The following is a 22,451-nucleotide window of genomic DNA, read 5'->3' as shown; positions in this document are numbered from 1 at the left end:
GAGCTTCTCCAGAGGTTTTTTTTTTTTTTTTACTTTGCTGGTACTTTGCTTTTCTTTTCTTTATTAGGGGCTTGACTTTCTTAAAGGGGAAGGGTTGTTTTAAGCTTTTTACACTGCTTTAGTGATTCCTGGTACTGTCCTTTTGGGGTGTACTTCCAAGAGGCAGGATGCAAGCTTGGCACTGATTTTTTCACTGCCTTTCTGTGGGCATGTGATTTTTCTCTAAATCTGGATGATTTCCTTAGTATACCTTCTGATGTGAGACCAGCTGTTATCTTTAAGTGGTGCAAATGTATCTAAGGATTGCTTCTCCTGGGTGTGAAAGGGTGCTTTGTCAGTTCACTGAGCACAGGAGTCTCTTGTCTATGGCGATTCTTCAGTCATCCAGGTCATGGTTGTCCCAAAGGTGTTTTTTCAAGAGGCAACTGGACTTTCTTGGTTTCCAGAAAGTCCAGTTGCCTCTTGAAAAAGCATCTTTGGGACAGGAGTCTCTTGCATTGCTTTGGAGTGGGCAAGGCATATGATTCCTCACTGATAGTAAGATTTTTTTTAAAAAAAGGAGGTAGGGGTATGGATCCTCCAATTCATTTTAGTTTTTTCTCATGGTAATAAGGCTTAGTAACATGGCACCAAGCTTGAAGTTTATTTAGATATCTGTGGCATGTACTAATTTTATTGGGATCCTGACAAGCTTGGGAGGCTTGAACCTGGGTCCCCTATATAATTTGTTAATTTGTCTCTTTAGCTCAGCATTTTGTAGCCCAAATATAACCCACTTTCTGGAGAGCTTAAATGACCTTTGCTAAGGGGTTTCACTTTATGAGCAAGAGTTGGCTGCTGATAGTTATTATTACATTTAACATAACATAACATAACATAACAACAGAGTTGGAAGGGACCTTGGAGGCCTTCTAGTCCAACCCCCTGCCCAGGCAGGAACCCTACACCATCTCAGTCAGATGGTTATCCAACATTTAAACTATTTTAATTCCTCAAGGTGCTCTGGCACCTTGTCTGGTTTGTAATTCTGGCTTGCAGGTATTTCTAATCTAATGACTGGTATTTAGGGCAGCTTTTTGCAAGCAAAGAAGCTTTTTGTATTTTTGTACAGGTAATCTTTGACTTATAACAGTTCATTTAGTGACCATTACAATGGCACTGAAAAAAGTGACTTATGACCATTTTCCCATGATCCCCACGAGGCAAAGTGCTCCTCATCGTGAGTGATGTTGAGTTGGCCACAACCACTCAGTCACATGACCACCCAGAAATATCTACTCAGTAGGTTATTAGGGCGGAGAACCAGTTGTTAAATTTTTTGAATGCCACCACAAGTTCCATCCCTCCCCAATTTTCAATTTTAAATCTTTATTGTCAGTGCACAACATATGTACAATGAGATTGGTTGAGCTCCCTCAGTGCACACACACACCCTCAACACAATACAACCCCACTGAAAAATGTTATGGGAATACTTGGTTACTGCACAATAGAAAATCCCTAGGCGCATCCTGGATGGATGGGATTCCCAGGCTGGGGCTATTATTATTAACCCAGGCATCTTAAAGTCTTGGTATCTAGTTTAGAAACAGATGTAACATCTGGAGTGTTTCACATTAGTGTTTTGTTATGCAACTTTCTCACCTTTAAGTAACAAGGTAGATGGTCTCAGTTACAGTGGCAATGAGTGCACCATTGGGAGCCTTGAAAGAATAAGGTAGGGATACATTGTCATGGAGAAAATCTATGTGGTTGCTAGGAGTCAAAAATGATTTGATAGCACATAATCAATTCACCAAATACTATAGGGGATCAGATGACATGTCTTCCAGTTGAATCCTCCTTGCTTCTTTCTACTGTCATTGCCACTTTTTTTTTTCTTATTATCAAAATGTCATCCACAGAAGGATTGATTCACAATTATTTTCCCATTCATGGTGATACGAACAACCTGCCTATCTGCACTCCTAAAATGGCCTCACACTGCAATACTGTAGTCTTTTCTTGGGTATTAAATTCCCTTGAATTTATTATTCTGGGTAGATATATACAAGATGTCATTCGTAATAAATAATATGAACATTCAAATCTTTGTAACTGTCAAACTTACATTAAAGGAAAGTTCTCAGTTTTTGCTATATATAATACAGAAGTTATACAAAGTGAGTGATCTTACAATTTTGAGAGTCTCCATAAACTGTATTTTACTACCTTGAAAAACCTCCTAAACTCTTCATATTTTCTCCCAGAAATGGGCTGAAGAGCTGCTTTCAGGTCACTACGGCATCCACCAAAATGAGAGTCCAATGTAACCCATTCAAAATAATTAGGTACTGAGGGGAGGACTTTCTTAAGGTTTAGCGATATCGATCCTTCACATTTGCAGCTATCTGTCCTAAATATACTGTTGGAGTAATCCTGGCGTTACCTTTGTCTATATGGGAATGGGTTTTTTTATATATATTGGAGATGATTGACAAGCAGAGAGTATTGTGCAAATGACCAATTCATTGATTAGTCATAATGACCATTTAATTATAGCTTACATCTTCTGTTACTTTCATATTTCAAAACAGAGTGGATGAGAGTATAGTATTTTGACAATTAACTAACAGAAAAGGCTCATCAAGTATGTTGTCTCAAATTCAGATTTGATAACTAAGACCTAGTACCTTGGCATATGGCTTCCTCAGTTGGCAAACAGGTTGACATTCTGCTGATGCTCAACCAATGTAGTCAATGCTTAGATCCATTGAAATACAGATGGTTTCAGTTTAATCCTGAGTGCATTTATTTAGAAGTAACTTTCCCTTTATTCAGATGACTTTGTAAGAAGAGAGGTGTGTGAGTCTATGGTAGCCAAAAACCGGAAGCGATCCGGCGTCACCTTTTCCAACTAACCAATTTTATTAAAAGGTATAAGTATTTGTGAACTGCAGCTTACTTCATCAGATGCATTATGTTAGAGCGAGTTACATCAGCTGTAAACTTATGCCTTTTAACATAATTAATTGGCAAAGATGCTACCAGACTCCTCCTGATCTATCCAGTTGTGATTCCCAAACAAATGTTCATGAAAATAGTTTTCTTAAATGAATTCAGAGCTAGCACTGCCTTCAGTAAAGGCACCGAGGGTCACACTCTTTGCACTTTACTGGGTGACATGGAATTATTGTGAGAATCTTGGCCAACAGTTCTTGTTTTTCAGTGAGCACATACACACATCAGGAAAAAGAGCTTTGTTTTGGGCTTGGCTCCAAAATATTCCCCAGACAGAACTAGGCTGAGAAATAGGTGATAGGCCCTTAGGAAGAAATCCAATTTTGATTAACCTAAAAGGACTGAGTGGAAAAGTACAAGCACAATTTGACCCTTTGGCCATCAGCCCAAGCTGTGTTTGCAAAAATACAGAATTGTTATCATCAGCTGCCTTTTCCCTACAACTGTACGCCAAGCACATATTGATGAAAGCAGAAGGAAATAATATGTGTTCCCTCCAGAGGGTAGAAAAATGGATCCTTTGCTCGTGTACTTTTTAACAATATTTCTGTGGTTCAGGTTTAAAGCATAAGAAACATACCAGATATCTTTCTTGATGAAGACTAGTTTAGCTTTCTTCCTGAAGTTTTATCAATCCTACCTGCCAGAGAAATCAAGGAACCCTTTCTCTGCAAGGGATGATTTCAAAACAAAAACAAAAAAAAAGCTTTACCTCTGCCTCAATTTTCCTCAATGATGCGCTTTTCCATAACCGAGCCCGCCCCCTTTCCTTGCCGTCCTTTCCATAAATCAAACAGTATGACACACATGCAAAACGAGAGGTGACATATCTGAAATCAAGCAAACTCATCAGGAGTTCACATCAAGCATATAGTCACAGACATCAACTGCAGCAACTCCATGGGATCATAGACCACAGGTTTTTCTGGAGACAAAAGAATGGAACTGCTGTCAATCAGGCTTAAACACATATTGGTTACTGAGACAGATTCTTTCACACCCAGTTCGCACTGTTACTCAAAGTGGGACAAGCTGGGCCATTTCGACTGATGTTGCCATAGAGCTCCGACTTCTTTAACATAAATCCAAAAACAGTGACATTTCATCTGAAATGGTTATTGGCTGAGGATCATAGTCAAAACATTTAGGTTTAAAAGAAAACCAGAATTTGTACCCCACCCTAGCCCCTTCCGTTCCCAGAGTCTCATGCAAAAAGTATCAGAACCAAAAGATGCTGGGCAACCATCATGTGGCTTGGAGCAGCTCCCACTGTTGACCCAGAATATCCGACTGACAGATGTTGGTCACTAATCTGCTGGACTCATTTTCTAAGCACAGGCCACTGACAAAATGTTGGATGAAGCTACCTTTCATCTTCCATTTCTGCAAGGGGGAAAATAAAAACAATAGCATGTGAGACGTGTCCCCTTCTTTCCTTCATTTCTTGTTTACTCTCTGTGTCCCCAAATATCTATTTACTAATAGAAGCAGTAATAATTTAGCAAAATTTTCAATTTCTTATTTAATACATAGTACCATTTTATATTTTGATTAGGTCTTTTTCTAATCTTATCGCTTTGGCTGATCTTCACAAGCTAAGCCAGTCGGAATTGGTTAGTATTTGGATGTCACACCACCAGGAATGTCCAATTGGGAATTCAAAAATTAAAAAAAACCCTTATTTTTAAGACCACAGAAACAAACCACTCCCATATTGCGAGCAGAAAAATCACACAGAAGGATTGAGCTTCAGTTGAAGGAGATTTTACTTCAGATTCAGGACCAATCCATCCATGAAACAGCCTTATTTTTCAGCAAACCCATGATAAAGGTGCACAAAATCCATTAACCGGTCTGTGATGGAAACATCAAGGTTGTTTTCCTTTAAAAGGTGGAACAAACAAGGAGTTTGGATTCCTGAAGTTCTAGCTGAGGAATTTAGAAATAACCCTATCTATATAATATTGAAGCACTGACATTAGATTGCTTTTGTTTTTGGTGAACTGTCATGTTTTAACATATTATACCTTAGTATCAGTTATCCAACTGTATTGTATATAATACAACTGTTGTAATACAACGGTGTTGTAGCCAGGATAGACCCTTTGGAGTAAAAGGGCACAAGTGGAGACTCGATGCTTTCCTAGGTGGATTTCTATGTATCCAAAGAGGGAAAGCATCTGTATATTTCCCTGGAAATTTCAATAATGAGGTAACATACCCTTTTATTAAGTGGATATCTATTTGAGTACATACAAAGATGCCCTCTCTTCACCAATCTTGATAACTATTGCTGGGTCTCCAGAAAGTTGTCAAGATAGTGGCAGAGCTCCAAGTATATGTTGTGTTAGAGGAACCTGATTGTCTGAATCTTTTCAGTCAGGATTCTTGCCAGGGTAGAGAAGGAAATTGTTTGGATTTCTCCGGTGAATAACATGCATTGTTTTAAGCACCATTAATCAGGGTATATTCTGGATCATTTGCAAAGTGGGGCACTGCTCTTAGCTGTTCTGTTTCTTCCTGAGTGGGCAAGGGCAATAGGGGAGAAGGAGGATACTTGTGGGGTGCCTCAGGGTTCAACTCTCTCACCCTATATTATTTTACACTGATGTAAAGCCATGCCGAAGACATTAATTGGATCACAGTTATACCTAATTTTAAATCACTTTCCAGAATGACACAGATAGACTGGAAGTCCTGGCCTGGAGCTTGGAAGCTGCTAGTCTTTGAGATCGAATCCCTGTAAGATTAAAGTGCTGTTCCCCAGAAACCATCTGGCATGGTACTATTCTGGATTGGGAAGCCCATCTTAAAATAGCAAATCTGCTTTAGAGATCCTCCTACAGGTACTACTAGACAGTGTGAAAGGTCTTTGATTCATTTTTACTGGTTGCATCTCTTCCTGAAGCATGATGCCCTGGGAGCTGTTACCCCATAACCTCTTAGCTATATTACCACAATGTGTTGAACGTGATGCTATCTTTCAAATCTACCCAAGAGTTATATCTGATATAGTTGACTTCTAGGAATCTTCACCAGAACCCATCATCCAGTTCCTTCATCCCACATGGGTAGGCCAAGAATGTTCCCTATCAGGGATGAAATCCACTTACCTTTGCTACCGGTTCACAAATGGGAGTGCACACACGCGCTCGCTCGCTTTGCTCACGCGTGACACCTCTGTGCATGCATAGGACCTTCTGTGCATGCACAGAGCATCAAAAACAGGACATGATGACATCCAGGTGGGTGGGCGGAGCCTCCCGCCACCAGCGCTGTCAGTTTGCCTGAGACGGATAGAACCAGCTGCATTTCACCATTGTTCCCTATGCAAGACTGAAGATGTGGGCTTGGGTAGAGTAATATGCACTTTTTTTAATGCTCTTTTATTATGGAATAGGTTACTTCCAGTGGTCTGATGGACTGTTCAGAGAATTTTTTAATGTGTGAGGAACTCTGCTTTTTTCTGGAATATTTGAGGTCCCATTCTATCCCACATTTCTGAGATGTTTTGATGATCTCAAAATAATAACCACCTTTGACATGCTTCATGCTAGGTGTTGCTGTTGTTGGTGCCAGCTGCAGTTCTATTTAAGTTTCTCATAATTAATACTAAACTAGCTTTAGCCGATTAACATACAAATAATACAGTACATTAATACAGTAGACAGTTTCTGTGGTTGTGATTCAACTCACTTGTACTGTACAAAACAATCTATGAGTAAGCACTATCTGAAGCCTGCACCTGTTTTATTGATCTGAGAAAAGGCAGCAGAAAAGAGAGGAAATGCACAGGCTAACCCTAACCACGGGAGATTGCTTAGCCGTTTCATCTGCCCTGTGACTTTACCCAAATCTTATGTTATGTGAAATGGAAACCTGAAACAGAGACCCAAAAATCCCTTCTGCCCCAGACAGCTGGCTTTGTATTTCACTTCTCCTATTTGTTTGGAAGTCAGCATAATAAAACTTTACAATAAATAGCAATCACAGTATTAGATCGGGGAAGATGAAATTCTAAAATGCAAATTGTGTGGCATCTGTCACCAAAAAAGAAGAGAGTGTTCTGTAGCTGAATGGCTAGAATCCTATTCTCTGCAGGGCCTTCTTCCGCCATCATCTTCTTTAGCAAGACAAGAGATGCTTTATGACAACATGCTCTTAGTAGCCTCACATCCCACAGGTATAAAATTGATTCTTGTCTCGTCTGCTTGGCTGACAAGGGCAACAAGGGACAAATAGGTAGCTTCTATTGAATGGGTGAAATTCATAGGCTGATAGAACACATGCAAGGAGCAAATTGACCTGATTTTTTTTTTTTTACATTAATGCTAGCACACAGTAAATATTCCTCCTAAGTCATTCTTCTTAGGTTAGCATCTAAGCTGTTTTAGATTATCAAGATCTCTGACTCTGGCTGCAAATATACAAATATTAAATTCTATAAATATCTAATGCAAGGGCCCTTATCAGCTTTTGTCATTAGAAAAAAAACTACATCTATCTGCTCATTCACTTCTCCATGACATTTTTTGAGTAGCTGCAATTAGCACCAGTCATATTAAAGTAGGGGAGCCAAACTGGATTTCTTTGAGGGCCGGATCAGCACTGTATTTCTCCTCCATGGGCTGGCCGGGGTGTGTGGAGATGGGATGGATATCTCCTGCAGCACCGTGGTGCCAAAACGGAGTGTGTATAGGGGCGCGCTTCTCCCAAGCCCTGTTTTCAGCCTGGACGGCCTCCTGCAGCACCCTGCCAGTCAAAATGGGGTGGGGTGGGCATGCTGCCCCCCCCATGTGCCTTGTTTTGGCTGGCAGAGTGCTGCAAGAGATCACCCAGGCCAAAAACAGGGGGGGGACACATCACATAGAGGCACTGTCGGCCGGTCCTTTGCTATTTCCAGGCTGGCCCCATGGGCCAGATTTAAGCACCCTGAAGACTGGAACCAGCCCACGGGCCTTGAGTTCGACACCTCTGTATTAGAGAATTTTTCTGGCAGAAATAGCACTTGTTCCAGTGGTGGGCTGCTGCATGGTCGCAAGGGTTCAGGTGAACCCTTAACTCTGATCGCTGGCTGGACCTGCCCACCTGCCCCTGTCCTATGCTATCCATTTATAACTTACTTTCTGGCTTGTTGACTGGCCCAGCTGCATTTCACGCCGCCCCTGCTGTTCTCATTGGAGCTGCCTGAACTGATTAGGAGTATGTTTGAAGCTCTGTTTCTCTCACAAAGGGGGGCATGCATGCGCGCTCACAACCAGTGAACCCTTTCTTAAAGAAAGTGCAGCCCACTTGTGACTTGTTCTGCACCCTCTGAAACGCCCCACCCCCCAAATGCTTCGGGCTCAGGTGCTACTACTATCGCAACTTGAAAGAAGCCTCTATTTGAGGCCTGACAAAAAAAAGTTACGGCTTCTTTAAGGAATCCACTCATTAAAGTTGAAGTTACCTTGAGTGCTGTATGGACAGAAAAGCAGGATGTTAACCAAACACATGGAATAAACAGCAACAACAGCAGAGAAGAATGATGTGATCTCAGCTGCTGGAGATGAGGTAGAGTATGTGCAGACCTTTCCAAAATTTGGAAATAACTGCTAGCAATTTAGAAGTATAATTTTATATATACAGGTAGTCCTTGACTTACGATCACAATTGAGACCAAAATTTATGCTGTTAAGTGAGATAGATATTTGTTAAATGGATTTTGCCCCATTTACAACCTTTCTTGCCCCTGTTAAGTGAGTCACTGAAGTTGTAAGTTAGTGATCTAGTTGTTAAGTAAATCTGGCTTCCCCATTGACTCTGCTTGTCAGAAGGTTGCAAAAGATCACATGAACCCAGGACACTGCAACTGTCATAAATATGAACCACTTGCCAAGTTTGAATTTTGGTCACATGACCTCAGGGACACTACAACGGTTGTGTGAAAAACAGACATAAGTCACTTTTGTCAATGGCATTTTAACTTTGAACAGTCACTAAACGAACTGTTGTAAGTCAAGGACTTCCTGTATATAGATTATTTATTAGATATATCAATTATAAATATATGTACAATTTATATATATAAATTATACCTCACATCTATTTTCTTAAAGCCATATCTGTGAATTAAATAGGCAAGAGGCCAAATACCTTTGAGGGCCCTTCAAATTTTACACATTTCTTTTCATGTGGTGATAGGCAAGGAATAATCCTTTCCTTCTACCCATCAAGGAAAACTTGGTCCTATCGGAGATAATTGATCATGATAGTTTTCTAGATTAGAGACCCACTAATCTGTAACCACTTTCAGATGCAATTGTTGATTCTGTTCATTGGTTCTTCAGTAGCAGCCCATAACAGCAGGGTTCCCAACAAACATTTTCTCTTGCTGATGAATGACACTATATAAAAGAATTCCTCCATTAATTGCAGAACTTGAAATACAGCAGCTGTTTTAATAACCATTCAGTTCAGCGAAATCATAAAGCAAGATAGGGAAAAAGAATGAGAACCAAGGGTGGAGATTACATGCAGGGGGCTACATTTCCCCAACCCTTGTATCTTGTAATTAGCTAGCTACAAACAATGAGCTTGATTTCATTAATTTCTCCCATATCCCATCCTGCAGTTCCATTTTTCAAGATGCCACCCAGGGAGCGGTAATGTAATGCAGCTATGTTTGAAATTTTGCATCTGATAACTTTGTTCAGGGTTGGCTCCAGACATTTTGACGCCCCAGGCAAAGTCATGTTCTGATCCTCCTTGTAGTTTGGCTCATCTTCTGATTTTGTAGGGCTTTCAAAAAGGCACCCTCTTGCTTCTTTCTTTTCTTGCAGTTTTTGAGCTTGATACTTATGATTTTCAGCCAATTTTTACTCTTTTCTCAGGTATTTTCATTCTATTTGCAATGCAAGGCAATGGGATGGGATGTTTAATTGATCTCAGTGACAAGAAATTTCTCCTTAATTCTAGATTGGATCTCTCTTTGATAAGCTTCTATCTGTTATTTCTTGTCCTACCCTCAGATCAGAGGTGAAATGCTCCAGGTTCGGACTTAATCACGCAATCCGGTAGCGATGGGGGCGGGTAGTTCGGAAAACCGGTTGCAAAAATCCCTGCCCCCACCACCACCACCCACGCCTCGCTGTTCCTCTTCTCTGTCCCTGAATCTCTCCGTGGTGATATAGCTGCAAACGGCCTTAAATGACTGCCATGGCACTTCAAAGGGCTGCACTACAGCTGATCAGCGCTGTAGGCGGCTAGTAGACTGGTGCCTCTATTTTTAAAGAAGGTAGACCAGTGCCACCCAATAAAAGGCAATTGGTATTGCTCTATTTTTAAAGAAGGTAGAATGGTGCCTCCCCAAAAAAGGCAATTAGTAGACCGGTGCCTCTATTTTTAAAGAAGGTAGACTGGTGCGCTCCCAAGTTTTGTATACTTTATTATTTTTATTATTTGTTATTATTGGCCATGCCCATTCAGTCACCTGACCACCAAGCCACGCCCACCTATTAAGCCACGCCCACAGAACCGGTAGGGAAAATTTTTAGATTTCACCCCTGGCTCAGATGTTTTGTAGAATAGGTTGACTCCCTCTTCTCGGTAACAGCCCTTCAAATACTAAAAGACTGCATCATGTCATCTCCTAGTCCTTCTTTTTGTTAAACTAGACATGCCCAGTTCCAGCAATCATTCATTGTATACTTTAGCCTCCATTCTCCTAATCATCTTTGTTGAACTTCTGTACACTCTTTCTAAAGTCTCAACATCTTTTTTTTTACATTGTAATGACAATATTTATAGTATTTACCCAAATTTTACCCTCCTGAATATCGGAGTCTTCTCCCGATCTTTCAGAGGCAGAATAAGAAAAATAAATATTAGAAGCACACGCAAAATTTCTATGTTATCAATCAGAGCTGAAATCAATTCTGGAGAATTCCCTACCTCACTATAAATGTGATTAATTGGGTGTGTGTGCCCACATACTAGTCAGAAACCATATTTAGAAAATGACAGGAATAAAAGAAGCAATAATATTAATAGAGTTGGTAACTACTGAAAAAGGCATCCAATTTATAAAATTAATCAATCTTTTATCTGCATACACACACATGTATCTTCTTTTCAGCAGAAATAGCAGACAAGGAAACATATCAGAGATGAGGTATTTGAAGAAGGGAATCACTCAGCATAACAAAGGAAAGAAAAGTGGGGAAAACAAAACTGACTGGAGATGAACAGGAGGTCGAGGAATTATCCAGGGAAGGTGGATAGATACTTTTTAGAGGGAGAGTAACTGCTATGAGACAAAAAAAAAATAGGAAGAAGATTCTTTGCTTTTGTTTCCCTGAGCACTGAGATCTCTAGAAAAGTGGTTTGGAGTTCAGTGATGATGCAGGTTCCCTCCATGGGCTTCAACCTTTCTACTCCTAAATGAGACATCTTTTTTTCTCCTTTAGGCAGTTTCTGTTTCAGTAAAACCTGTTTCCTTACAAGAGCATCAACTTCTATTTTGTTTATGGCTTTGATGTCATTCGGGCAGCCAACACAAGCAGCAATACCAATAGCATTTAGATTTGTATACCACCCCATGGTATACATTTATAGCATTCTCTGGATGCTTTACAACATCAGCATATTGCCCCCCAACAGTCTGGGTCTCATTTTACTGACCTTGGAAGGATGAAAGGCTGAGTAAACCTTGAGCTTCTCAGGATCAAACTCCAGGCTGTGGGTAGAGTTAGCCTGCAATACTGCATTCTAACCACTGAGACACCAAGGCTCCCAGTGCTACCTACTCTTATTTTGCCTCTCTACTTGACGATTTATCAGCTGTATTCTGCATCATTTGCAGCTTTTAAACCACCTCATGTAGCCTATAAAACTCAAAAGACGTTTCTAAGCGCATGGATCCAAGCTATCTTGCTCTAATTCAAATAGGATTGTAGCTAAAACTTTCCATGCTATTGAAATCATCTGCATTCCTAGCAAGAGACAGAAATTAGGGAGAATCCCAAGCGATACACCTGCTTTGAGACAGACAGATAGACAGACAGACAGACAGACATGCCCAGTACATCCATGTTATCTAAATTCATTTTTAGTCCACCAGACTTCATCCCTAGCCCTAAGCAACTATGAAGACCTGCTACAGGTAAAAAGAGAAATAGAGATGAGTGTTATATACTGACACCACATTTCAAATGAGCTCTCCAGTGATGTTATGCAAATACTGAACAGCACAGGAGAATGATTAGACCCTTGTGAGACCCATAACATGAGATACAAATCTCCTTTCTTTGCTACCTAGTGGATGAGAGAGCAGATAATAAAAACAGACATGACTGCACATTGTTACTAGTTTTGACCCAATTCCACTTTCAAACCAATTGAGAAAAGCACTATATCAGTTTGCGCTTGAATTCCTGCACTGCTATTGTGATAGGAGCTTTGAGAACATTATAAACCAACACCTTTCAACAAGGGATGCTGAAGAGGTGGCAGGGAGAAATGATTTGGGGGGGGGTATCACGTGGATTTTATAAAATAACAGGGGAAAAAATTAGTGCGAATAAGAAAGTCAATAGACAGCCACTGCCATGTATAGGAAACTAGTTTCTGTATTGTAGCTATTCCTTGCCTTAATATTTTCCAGAGTTGATCTTTCCATGGTGGAGAGGAGACCATATGGTACATGAAAAGAATAGTATAGAAATTATTCACATATGAGTCAATGTAAGACATATTGCTTACTTAATACCAAGACTGGGCTTGGAAAACAGTGTTTCAATAGCTCTGATTATTCCTGGGTGCTGTAATTTCAAAAACCGATAGCTTCTGTCACTCAGACTAAGGGGAGAAAAGTAGAGCTTGTGATTCAATGTGTGGATGACTTTGTAGTTTTGTCTTTTTTCTTCACCTAAATCTTCCAGGAAAGTGATAGGGTATCTCAATTTGAATATGGATAGGGTATTGGAAAGTATGAGGAAAATCAATCTGCAATATGTGTGATAGGATCACAAAGTCAATTAACCTGGACAGTGGTGTAGAAGGGATTCTGCATGGGATTGTAGTTTCCCTGAAAATTCTGATGAGAAACCTGGAAGTAGTCTTGGATATGATCATATGTGGAGAAGCCCATTTAATGGCATATATCAGGAGTACTTTTTTTTTTAATTAGTGAAGATAATTGCAGCCAGACCAAGCCTCAATTATCCATGTGTTCGGTATTTCCAAATTGTATTAACATAACACTTTACATGCTAATGCTTCTGAAACTGACTGAAAAATTGCAGCTAGGTGAAAAATATGATTGACCAAATATTGGTGTAGAAAGACATCTGCGCACCAGCTTAATCAGATGTCTCTATGCATATTCAAAACCTACATGAATGCCTGTCTCCATCTACATTACCCTCCCTGATCATGGTTGAAATCAGCTTTGAACTGGCTTTGTTTACTTCCCTGAATGGTAGGAGCATTTTTGGATGATAATACTGTAGTGGCTCCCGAGCTTTGAAACTACTTTTCCTTCACTATTTAGTGGCTGGGTTTACACTTGCCTGAAGCCATAATGGAGTTAGCTTTTTTGTAGCTCAGCGTACAATATGGATACAGACATTATGGTTATAAATTGTGGCTTGTATCTAATGTGTGCATCCAGTCAACTGAAATAGTTTCTCCTGGTCCATCTTAATCTTGGAAATTGCAGGCTGCTGTCTTCAAGTGGAGGTGTGACTTGATACCATGCCTCATTAAAAAAAAAAATCAGCCAAGAGTGATAGGCAGCATTACCAGCAAAGTATCGGTTGCTTGAAAAACTGAAGGATCGCCTCAGCTCCTGCTGCAAGAAAGGTCTTAAGAGGCTATTGGAGCAGGGGTGAAATGCTCTCGGTTCGGACCAGATTGACTGATCCGGTAGCGATGGTGGCGGGTGGTTTGGAGAACCGGTAGCAAAAATCTCTGTGCCCCCCACTCATGCCCACCCAATGCCCACTCGCCCGCTTCCCCAGTTTCCGCTTCTTTTAAAAAATGCTTTTAATGCTTTTTTTACAACCTATTCAGTTGAATAGGTTGTAAAAAAATGCTTTTAAAAGGTAAAAAAAAGGCTCTCACAATCCCAGCTGAGCTGCCTGATTGTCAAAGACTTTTTTTTTACTTTTAAAAGCATTTTTTTAAACAACCTATTTGGCCGAATCATCCCTCCCTGTGCTGTTCTATTTATCCCATGCCTCCTTTTGGCATGCACTGTGCGCACACCTTGCATTTGGTGCATGGTGCGTACTGCACATGTGTGCACGCAGCGCGTATGCGCAGCTAGCAAACAGTAGTAAACCGGTTCAGATTTCACCACTGTATTGGAGACTTACTTCAAAGACTGGCTAGTAAACATGTAGCAATCACCTGCAGGGTAGATCACCTGTAGCCCTAAGTTCATCTATGACAGCTTTCATGACATGTGTGTTGTAACAGCTTTTGGAGATACCTCACATTAGCCAGTTCTCTTGGTGAACATCTGCTTAGGCTGCCTGTGGTTTTAAAGATTTTAAAAACATAAAAGTCTTTGTTTAATGCTTCCAAAACCCACAATTGATTAGAATTGTGAAAAAAACTGATAGTGTTGGATCTAAAGAAGATTCCTAAAGTTTGCCAACAACTAGATCAAAAAGGTTTCCAACTTTAATATCAAGCTGATCACAGTTGTTTGACAATCACAGATAAGTGCCATTCTAACAGGAGATGCTGAGCTTAACACAGTAATTAAAAGCTACAGGAAAGCTTCCAGTACCAGAAATCAAGACTCTTTTTCTTTGTGTATAGGATTAAAATCAAATGTTCTTATTACATTTGCCACATTAAAGCAGTTCTTCCCACCTCTTTCATTTGCTTTTAATTTTTTTCTTCCTAAAGGCCATTTAGAGGTTCATAAATTGTATTTTTGCTGCATGTGGTAGTAACTGCAACAGCCACAAACCTTTCTCAGAAACTACACATCAGAAGTGCTTTAAAAAAACACTCCAGTATGCAACTAGAATTATGCTTTATCACAAAGCAGCAACATTTCAGGGATATTCTGGGGAAGAATAGGATGACATTAGTGGCAGGCACCAATTGGGTCTTTAATGATATAATGGCTTCTGAATGAAGCCCTACTGTGACGTAAACTACCTAATACTTGAGGGAATTATATATCAGGAAGTGGTGGCTGATTGATGATGGCTTTCTCTGCTACATTGTCATCGGTAACTGACTGATGTTTTTAATTGTATAATTTTTTTTAAGTTTTTATGATGCATTTTTATTACCTCACGTTCTGTGCAATGGGTGATTGCACATAAATGTGATAAATAAATTCTCTCAGAAAGCTCATCGCCAACTCTTAATTTCAGAAACTTGAGTTTCAAGGTTAAAAACATTGCCTGCATGAGTTCTCCATATGCACATAGAGTCATGGTAAAAGCAGGAAATCAGATGTCTTTATTTGAGGCTGTTCTTCTGGTACAGGAATCATTTCCCCCCCTCCCCCACAAGTATAAGGGCCCCTGGTGGCGCAACAGGCTAATGCAGCCTGTTATTAACATCAACTGCTTGCAATTACTGCAAGTTCAAGTCCCACCAGGCCCAAGGTTGACTCAGCCTTCCATCCTTTATAAGGTAGGTAAAATGAGGACCCAGATTGTTGGGGGGCAATAAGTTGACTTTGTATATAGTATACAAATGGATGAGGACTATTGCTTGACATAGTGTAAGCCGCCCTGAGTCTTCGGAGAAGGGCGGGATATAAATCCAAAAAAAAAAAGATGTTCTACAAAAAAGCAACCCATTTCACTGCTTCAGATCTGTTTGAATGCAATAAGCATTTGTCTTTAATTGTGTGGAACATTTTTCCACTCCTAATGTTTTTAATATACTGTGATTTTTAAAGAATTATTAATATTTATCATTTATTGTTCTTTTATATGTTTTTAGAGTAGACTGTACTTTGGTACCCAGTTTTTTAGGTTCCATAAACCCAGTGGAATTATGATGGGGTTCATTTAGGAAGAAAAATGCAAAGCATAATATATTACTCACATGACAGCTCTTTTTTAAAAAATAAAAATAAATAACAGTCCAGACATCAACCGGGTTGCTTCCTCACTCCTCTCCAATTAAATTACATTTTAAAATGTTTTTAATTCATTACATATTTTTCTTAGTTCAGGAATGAAGAAACTACGTCCCTCTCGACATTGTAAGGTTACAACTACTATGTGCCTTTTCCAATGGCCACTGCTAATTGGGGCTGATGGTAGTTCTAATTCAAATCATCTGGAGAATAACTGACTGAAAAGCCTAATCTACAGAAAAGCCATAGAACTGTGATTTTTTTAAAGCTATTCTCCGATGGTCCCCTCTAGCAAAATATCCAGGATCATTTGTGAATACTGCATTCATGCATTCTTACTAAAGAATGGGGAAGATAGGAATGAAAGACAGATGATGGACTTTGCCATTTTACAAAGATCCTCTTTTTATCAAGTTAATACATTTAAATGTGCATCTTTTCCAGGTGGCTTTTACAGGCATCGTTTTTACTTTTCCTACATTTTACTAAAACAAGTAAATAGCCTGCCTCTAAGGCTCGATCAAGATGAAGAATGTTTACTGCATCACACCAATCCCAATCTCAGTTAATTCTAATGCAAATTATTTACACATTACCATTCAGGGCTAATTAGAGAGAACAGTTTACTAAGAGCAAGTCTACCAAGTGTTTTTTCCGGTAAAAGGCTTGGACCACGTATAACAGGATATATGGATGACTGTATATCAGACCATATATCAAGAATCAGAGATGGTTTCTCATCTTCAGATCCTGTGAATCATCCTTCCAAATGCATTGTAAAAATTAAGGCTAGAACAGCCTGCAACTCAAGTGCAAGGCACTTGAGGCAACTCAAGTGTCGGTAAAGTCTGTGGTAATACTGTACCTGTCTGCCATCTTTCTGGTTGCATGCCTCGACTGTGACATGTGAGCCAGTAGAAAAGGAGGTGATTGAGAGGCACTTGTCCTGCTGTCTGATTAAAGGGTCACTGAAAATCCACTCCTTTGGAGGCAGAAAGCAAGAAGAGAATTTAGCATAATGTGATAGTACAGGGGTCCCCAACCCACTGGCCCACTGCTGGGTTGTTGTGGCCTATTCAGAATTGGGCTGCAAGAGTGGCTGGCCAGAGTCCATGCGAAGCTCAACTTGGAACCCAGCAGGCACTTGTACGTGTGTACGCCGGCTTGCCACTTACACAAGTCAAGCTGCATGCGTGCGTGCAGGCCCGCCACTGGTGCGGCCCAGTTCCCCTCTCTCCCGCCAGCCAAGCCTCAAAGGTTGGAGACTGCTGTGATAGTACATTTCCTCAATCATATCTACTAAATCTATAGCTTTTGTTTGGAATAGAAAGCTTGACTCAAACATTTCCCCCTCTTAACATTCAATTGCCTTTCAGCAGGTATCTGCCAGGGAAGGAGAAAAATGACATAAATCAGGAAAATGGTGTCCAGTTTTCAGAAGAATCTGTAATTGCAGCAGCATTTTTGTATTGCTGTTGTTTTTATCAGTGCTTGCAAAAAGTAATTGTAGGCTTCCATTGTAACAAAAGCCCTCAAGGTTCTTAGGAAATCAGCTATCTGCTTTCAAGGTTTATCTAATGCATTGACTAGGTTAGTGCTGGGAGTGAATTGGTGGGAATAACACTTATTTATTTGTTTATTACTTTATTACTTGTTTGCTACTTCTGTTTGCAAAAAATCCAAATTGAATAAACAAATAAACGCTATTCACAGCTGTTCTCTTTGTCCAAGGTACCTTCTTATGGCCATTAGTGATCCCTCTACCAAACCACCTAGTTTTGATCTGCCTCACTTTGTCTAAAATCAAGAAATTGAACAGAATTAGATATGATAGTAGACTAAGTGCCTCTGCCCTGTATCGGTGGGGATGGAAAGATTCCCCTTGTTTGGAATGTGGTGCTGATATACAAACTGCTAAACACATTGTGCAAGATTGCCCATGACATGCATTCTCAGGTTCCCTAGAAGATCTGCATGAAGTACCATAACGCCAGAGGTGGTCACCTGGGTAGCTTAATTGGACATCCAGTTATGAGGCCACTACTGTACCCCCCATAGAGGTTTTACTTACAATTATGTGGACGGTGTATATAGGTTTACTTCTCTTCTATCATGTTCTCATCATACACTCAATAATAAATAATAATAATTCCAATTTGGATGCCACCCAATGCCAACAGCTCATTAAACTTGGCTAAAAATGATGGGAGAAAATGTTGCTATTCTATCTGTGTTAACTAGAAGAACGATGCTGGTTTAATAGAGCAAGCTCAATTAAGTCAGATATTGCTGATGTTCTTGGCAGCTGCCATCATTTTAAAAAGCACTGTCCCATGGACTGGAATTGTTCATACTGTGTTTACCAGAATACAGATTGCTGTGATGCAAACTCTGCAAACACATAGAATAAGTATGTTGTAAATAAAATTACTGTGGTGAATAGGGCAGTGATTTTTTTAAAAAGATGGTCAATATCCATATATACCACTCAGAGACGATATTTTTAAAGGTCAGTTTTTGAGTACAAAGCCAAGAAAGGCAAAAGGCAAGAAACTATTTGCACATCTGAAAAAGTTCAAATATGGAATGAGAGTGAAATCATGATGTAATTTGAAAAATACCAACTTGGGCACTTTTATTTATTTAGCTTTAAAGCTGCCCAACTCCACAGCAATACTGAGCAGTCTACAAATAAAGAAAACAAAGTATTTCAAGAAAAAAGATGTTTCTTAAAATAATCTGGTACAATTCAAAATTCCTCACTTCACATGAACCTTATAGCATTCTAGTTAGTCCCTTCTAATTGGACAATAGTTTGGGACTAACTAGTCTCCTGCAAAAAGATGGTCTCCTATCTACTAACAGAAAGGGGGGGGGAGAATTATTACTATTTTTTAATGGTATTATACTATAAAGTTTCCATTCTCTCTATAATTGTGTATAACTGCACTAAATCAGCTCTAAAATGCTGCACCCTTTAACACCCTGGAAAGGTGGACTGGGGTCTATAAACACCATAATGTTTCTTCTTGTCCTCTTTCTACCAATAAGAATATTTTGGCAGGAAGTGAGCTGGATCCATTTCATTTACTGGTCCAAATATTTCAGTTTTCTTCATTGCCTACTTTTGACAAAGGCTATATATACTACAATAGACTCTGCCCCTTAATTTCTGGAGCAGAAAATAATCTTTTTTTTTTAATCTTATACAATAGGAGAACATCTCAGCCAGTTTTTAATCTATTTCATCAGCTGTTGTCTACGGTGTCACAATATGCAATGGATCATTAGGGATGCATTTCAACACCCTCAACAAACCAAACAAGGGTAAAAGCCAACGTCGTTGATTTATCCTCTCATCTAAAAACTATCCTTTCCCATAGACAATTAACATATGCTCTCTTTGTTTAAATAATTCCCTGGACATAGATACAGTTCAATGAACTTCAGCCATTTCAAGCAACCACAAAATAGCTCAACAAGTCAAATGAAAGAGCACACTGGATACATTCTGCTCACTCATTCCCAACTATTAACAGATGTGAGGGAGCTTTTGCTGGCATCTGGTATTGTATTGTAACCTTTGGCTTGCTCAAGTGGCTAGCATGTAAAATAATTCTCAGGAAAAATCCTAAATTTAGACAATGGTATTAATTTATACCATTTTGTTCTATCATCCCTTATACCATATAACTGTTTTATTGCTATCCATAAGCAATTGCAGAGACAGGAGCTAATATTTCAAGCTATTTCTGGATATTTTCAACTGACTTTTATTTAAATACAGTACAGTGATATGTAATCTATTCGAGAGAGAAAATGAACTCGGATTTAGCTTAGGATATTCTCTAGACGATTTATCATCTTTTACTGTATTTCCCAACATGATGCTCAGAGCTACTACCCCCAATCCAATGCTCTCTCTGACTTTTTACACTTTAAAGAATTCTTTTAATTTCTTTTATAGGAAACTGGCATGCTGCCAGCATAATTTTCATATCTAGGAATGCTTCTGGGCCCAAATGAGCTTCAAAAGATTTTTTTACAGAATAAAAATAATGAGTAGCAGCATTTGGGTGCTTAAATTGGAAGTACGCTCACTGGCATGGAAAAAGGACAAACATAAACAGAGGTAATGGAGAAAGTATCTAGAATAACAGATTGGGAAAAATTATTAAATGTTGATTTCTAATGGTTTTATCTTTCATGGCAATAATTTTTGGAATAGGTAAGTCATTCGTAGAAGTTCTATAATAAATTCTTAATGCTGCAGCCCCAAACATTAGGGAATCCCTGAAGAATTTTACATCATTTCAGGATAAAATTCATCTTGTGCAGCAGCATCTTTGATTGTTACACCAGTGTTACCTGTGGTGATGTATTAAACAGAACTTGCAACACTATGAATATGGAAAAGCTGTTTGATCTGGTAATTTAAAATTGACAATTTTTTTTCTTTAAATTTTCCTTCAGGAAGCACTGCCCTTGTAGGCATGTCAGGGAATCTATCTGTATAAACATGATAAAGATAAATGCATACTACAGTCTTCACTACATAAATATTCTTAGAATATGCACTCATTTCATATTCTCTTTCTTCATTGACTGAGTTTTATAGGAAAAAGGTTGCATCTGAGACAACTTTAAGAAAAAAGATCTTGACTTTCAAAATATCATCATTATCATACTCTAAAAGAAAAAAAATTCCACCCCATCTAAGAGTCACTTGGGTGAGATGGTTGGTTGTACAAGCTGAATAATTTTTTTAAAAAATCCTATTCTACAATCATAGTTGTCTATAGCTTTCTTTCTTTCTTGTCTTGCATATCTGATGGATGCAGCAAGAACCTATTGTGTTATCTTGTACTTAAATTTGTCTTGAGGGTCTTCTAAATAAATATTTGTATCTGGGTCACCTCTAATTTGCTTTTCCATCCTTCCTCACAGCTTTCTTAATGCCGCAGAATTGACCTTTGGTTGCCCTGTGCAGATGATATTCCTATCTTGCTGGAACACTTGGAACCAGATTCAGTGAGAGGCACACTGAATGGCTGTCTTTTTCCTTAAGCTTTGTAGTGAATGGCTGCAGGCAATTCTAATTTTGTAAGCTGTCCAGAGTCAGTTGGTTGAGATGGGTAGCTATAGAAATTGAATAAATTAATAAATAAATTTGAAGGATTGAATAAAAAATCAGCCAGTTTCATCTAAAAGTATAAACACGGGGCCAGGCATGAAGAAATTCTTGCATGGAAACCAGCTAGTTGACTTTGGACCAATCATTCTCTCTCACTTCTTAGAATAAGGCAATGGCAAATTCTGAAAATCTTGCCCCCAAAAAACTACATGGAGTTTTTTGTCCATGAAGTTGACAGGAGTCAAGTCTGACTCAAAGGACCTCCATCTCGCTCTCCCAAATCAGCAGACAGTTGATGAGAAGACAAGCAATGTCTATTCGGGCATTGATTCGAAAAAAGTTTCCAATTCTATAACATTTACTGTTCATATATTATTTTACCACAAGGATTCCATTTCATAACACTTCTGGGAGGAATTATTTATTTCTTCCAGGAGCTCAAGACAGCATGCATAGAATTCCTCCTTTACCTTATTCTCATATCAACTCTTTTGGGGTGGACTGGACTGAGAGGCAGTAATGGTGCTAAGTAAGCAAGTAAACTTCCATGACTGTTGGTGGCCCTGAATGAGGGTCCTGATTTGCAGTCCTGATTTGGCTGGCTGTAAGCTGCGCTGTTCTTTACACTTTGCTTGAATAGAGCACTGAGGCATGGTTGAGCGATTATCCTCAAATGACTAACTCCCTCTGCCAGAACTACAGATTCGCTGATGTACGCTTCAAATATACATATGTTTTCTCCAGGACATTCTGCAGAGCAGAAAAGAAGACTAATGGGATGAACTTTCGATGACCTTACCTGAGTAGCAACAGGATTGTTCACTGACCCTTTACAACTTCCAATCCCAGCTAGGGAATTTCCTGCGGTATCCTGGCCCTGAGATTCCAAACAGTTTGCTCCTTGCTTGATGATCCCTGGGATCAGCTCCTTTTCTGGGACTCTGAACGATTAGAAAGATCATCAAAGACAAAAGGAGAAATTACAAACAGCTTGTTTTATTGCATACTCTATACCAGGCAACTTTGCTTTGATGGCTGGGGAATTCTGGAAGTTGAAGTCCACCAGGCTTTACGTTGCCAAGGTTGGAAACCCCTGCTCTATACCCCATCAAATCAATAAATCAGCCTTTCCAGACAAGTAGGTTGGGCAATTAAGCCAAACTTCTCCAAAAAGAGGAAACTTGTCACTAAAAATACCAGTGAAGAATAATGACCTTTATA

The 22,451-nt window shown here is 39.4% G+C and overlaps 1 protein-coding gene across 1 annotated transcript in view; it reads right to left on the bottom strand.

Annotated features, from left to right (window-relative positions):
- Positions 1-583: 583 nt before the first annotated feature.
- The window catches only part of GALNT16 (polypeptide N-acetylgalactosaminyltransferase 16), a 197,879-nt gene continuing 176,011 nt past the window's right edge, over positions 584-22,451 (bottom strand). Inside the window, exons 13-15 of the mRNA XM_058161908.1 lie at positions 22,030-22,171; positions 16,962-17,078; positions 584-4,383 (exon numbers count right to left, since the gene is read on the bottom strand). Of these exons, the coding sequence (XP_058017891.1) occupies positions 4,246-4,383; positions 16,962-17,078; positions 22,030-22,171 (397 nt within the window). The 3' untranslated portion in view covers positions 584-4,245. The remainder of the gene's footprint in view (positions 4,384-16,961; positions 17,079-22,029; positions 22,172-22,451) is intronic.

This window comes from Ahaetulla prasina, chromosome 1 (assembly GCF_028640845.1).
Source record: "Ahaetulla prasina isolate Xishuangbanna chromosome 1, ASM2864084v1, whole genome shotgun sequence".
Classification (NCBI taxonomy): domain Eukaryota; kingdom Metazoa; phylum Chordata; class Lepidosauria; order Squamata; family Colubridae; genus Ahaetulla; species Ahaetulla prasina.
The sequence above is the reverse complement of the archived record's forward strand: the minus strand, read 5'-3'. Positions and strand labels throughout refer to the sequence as shown.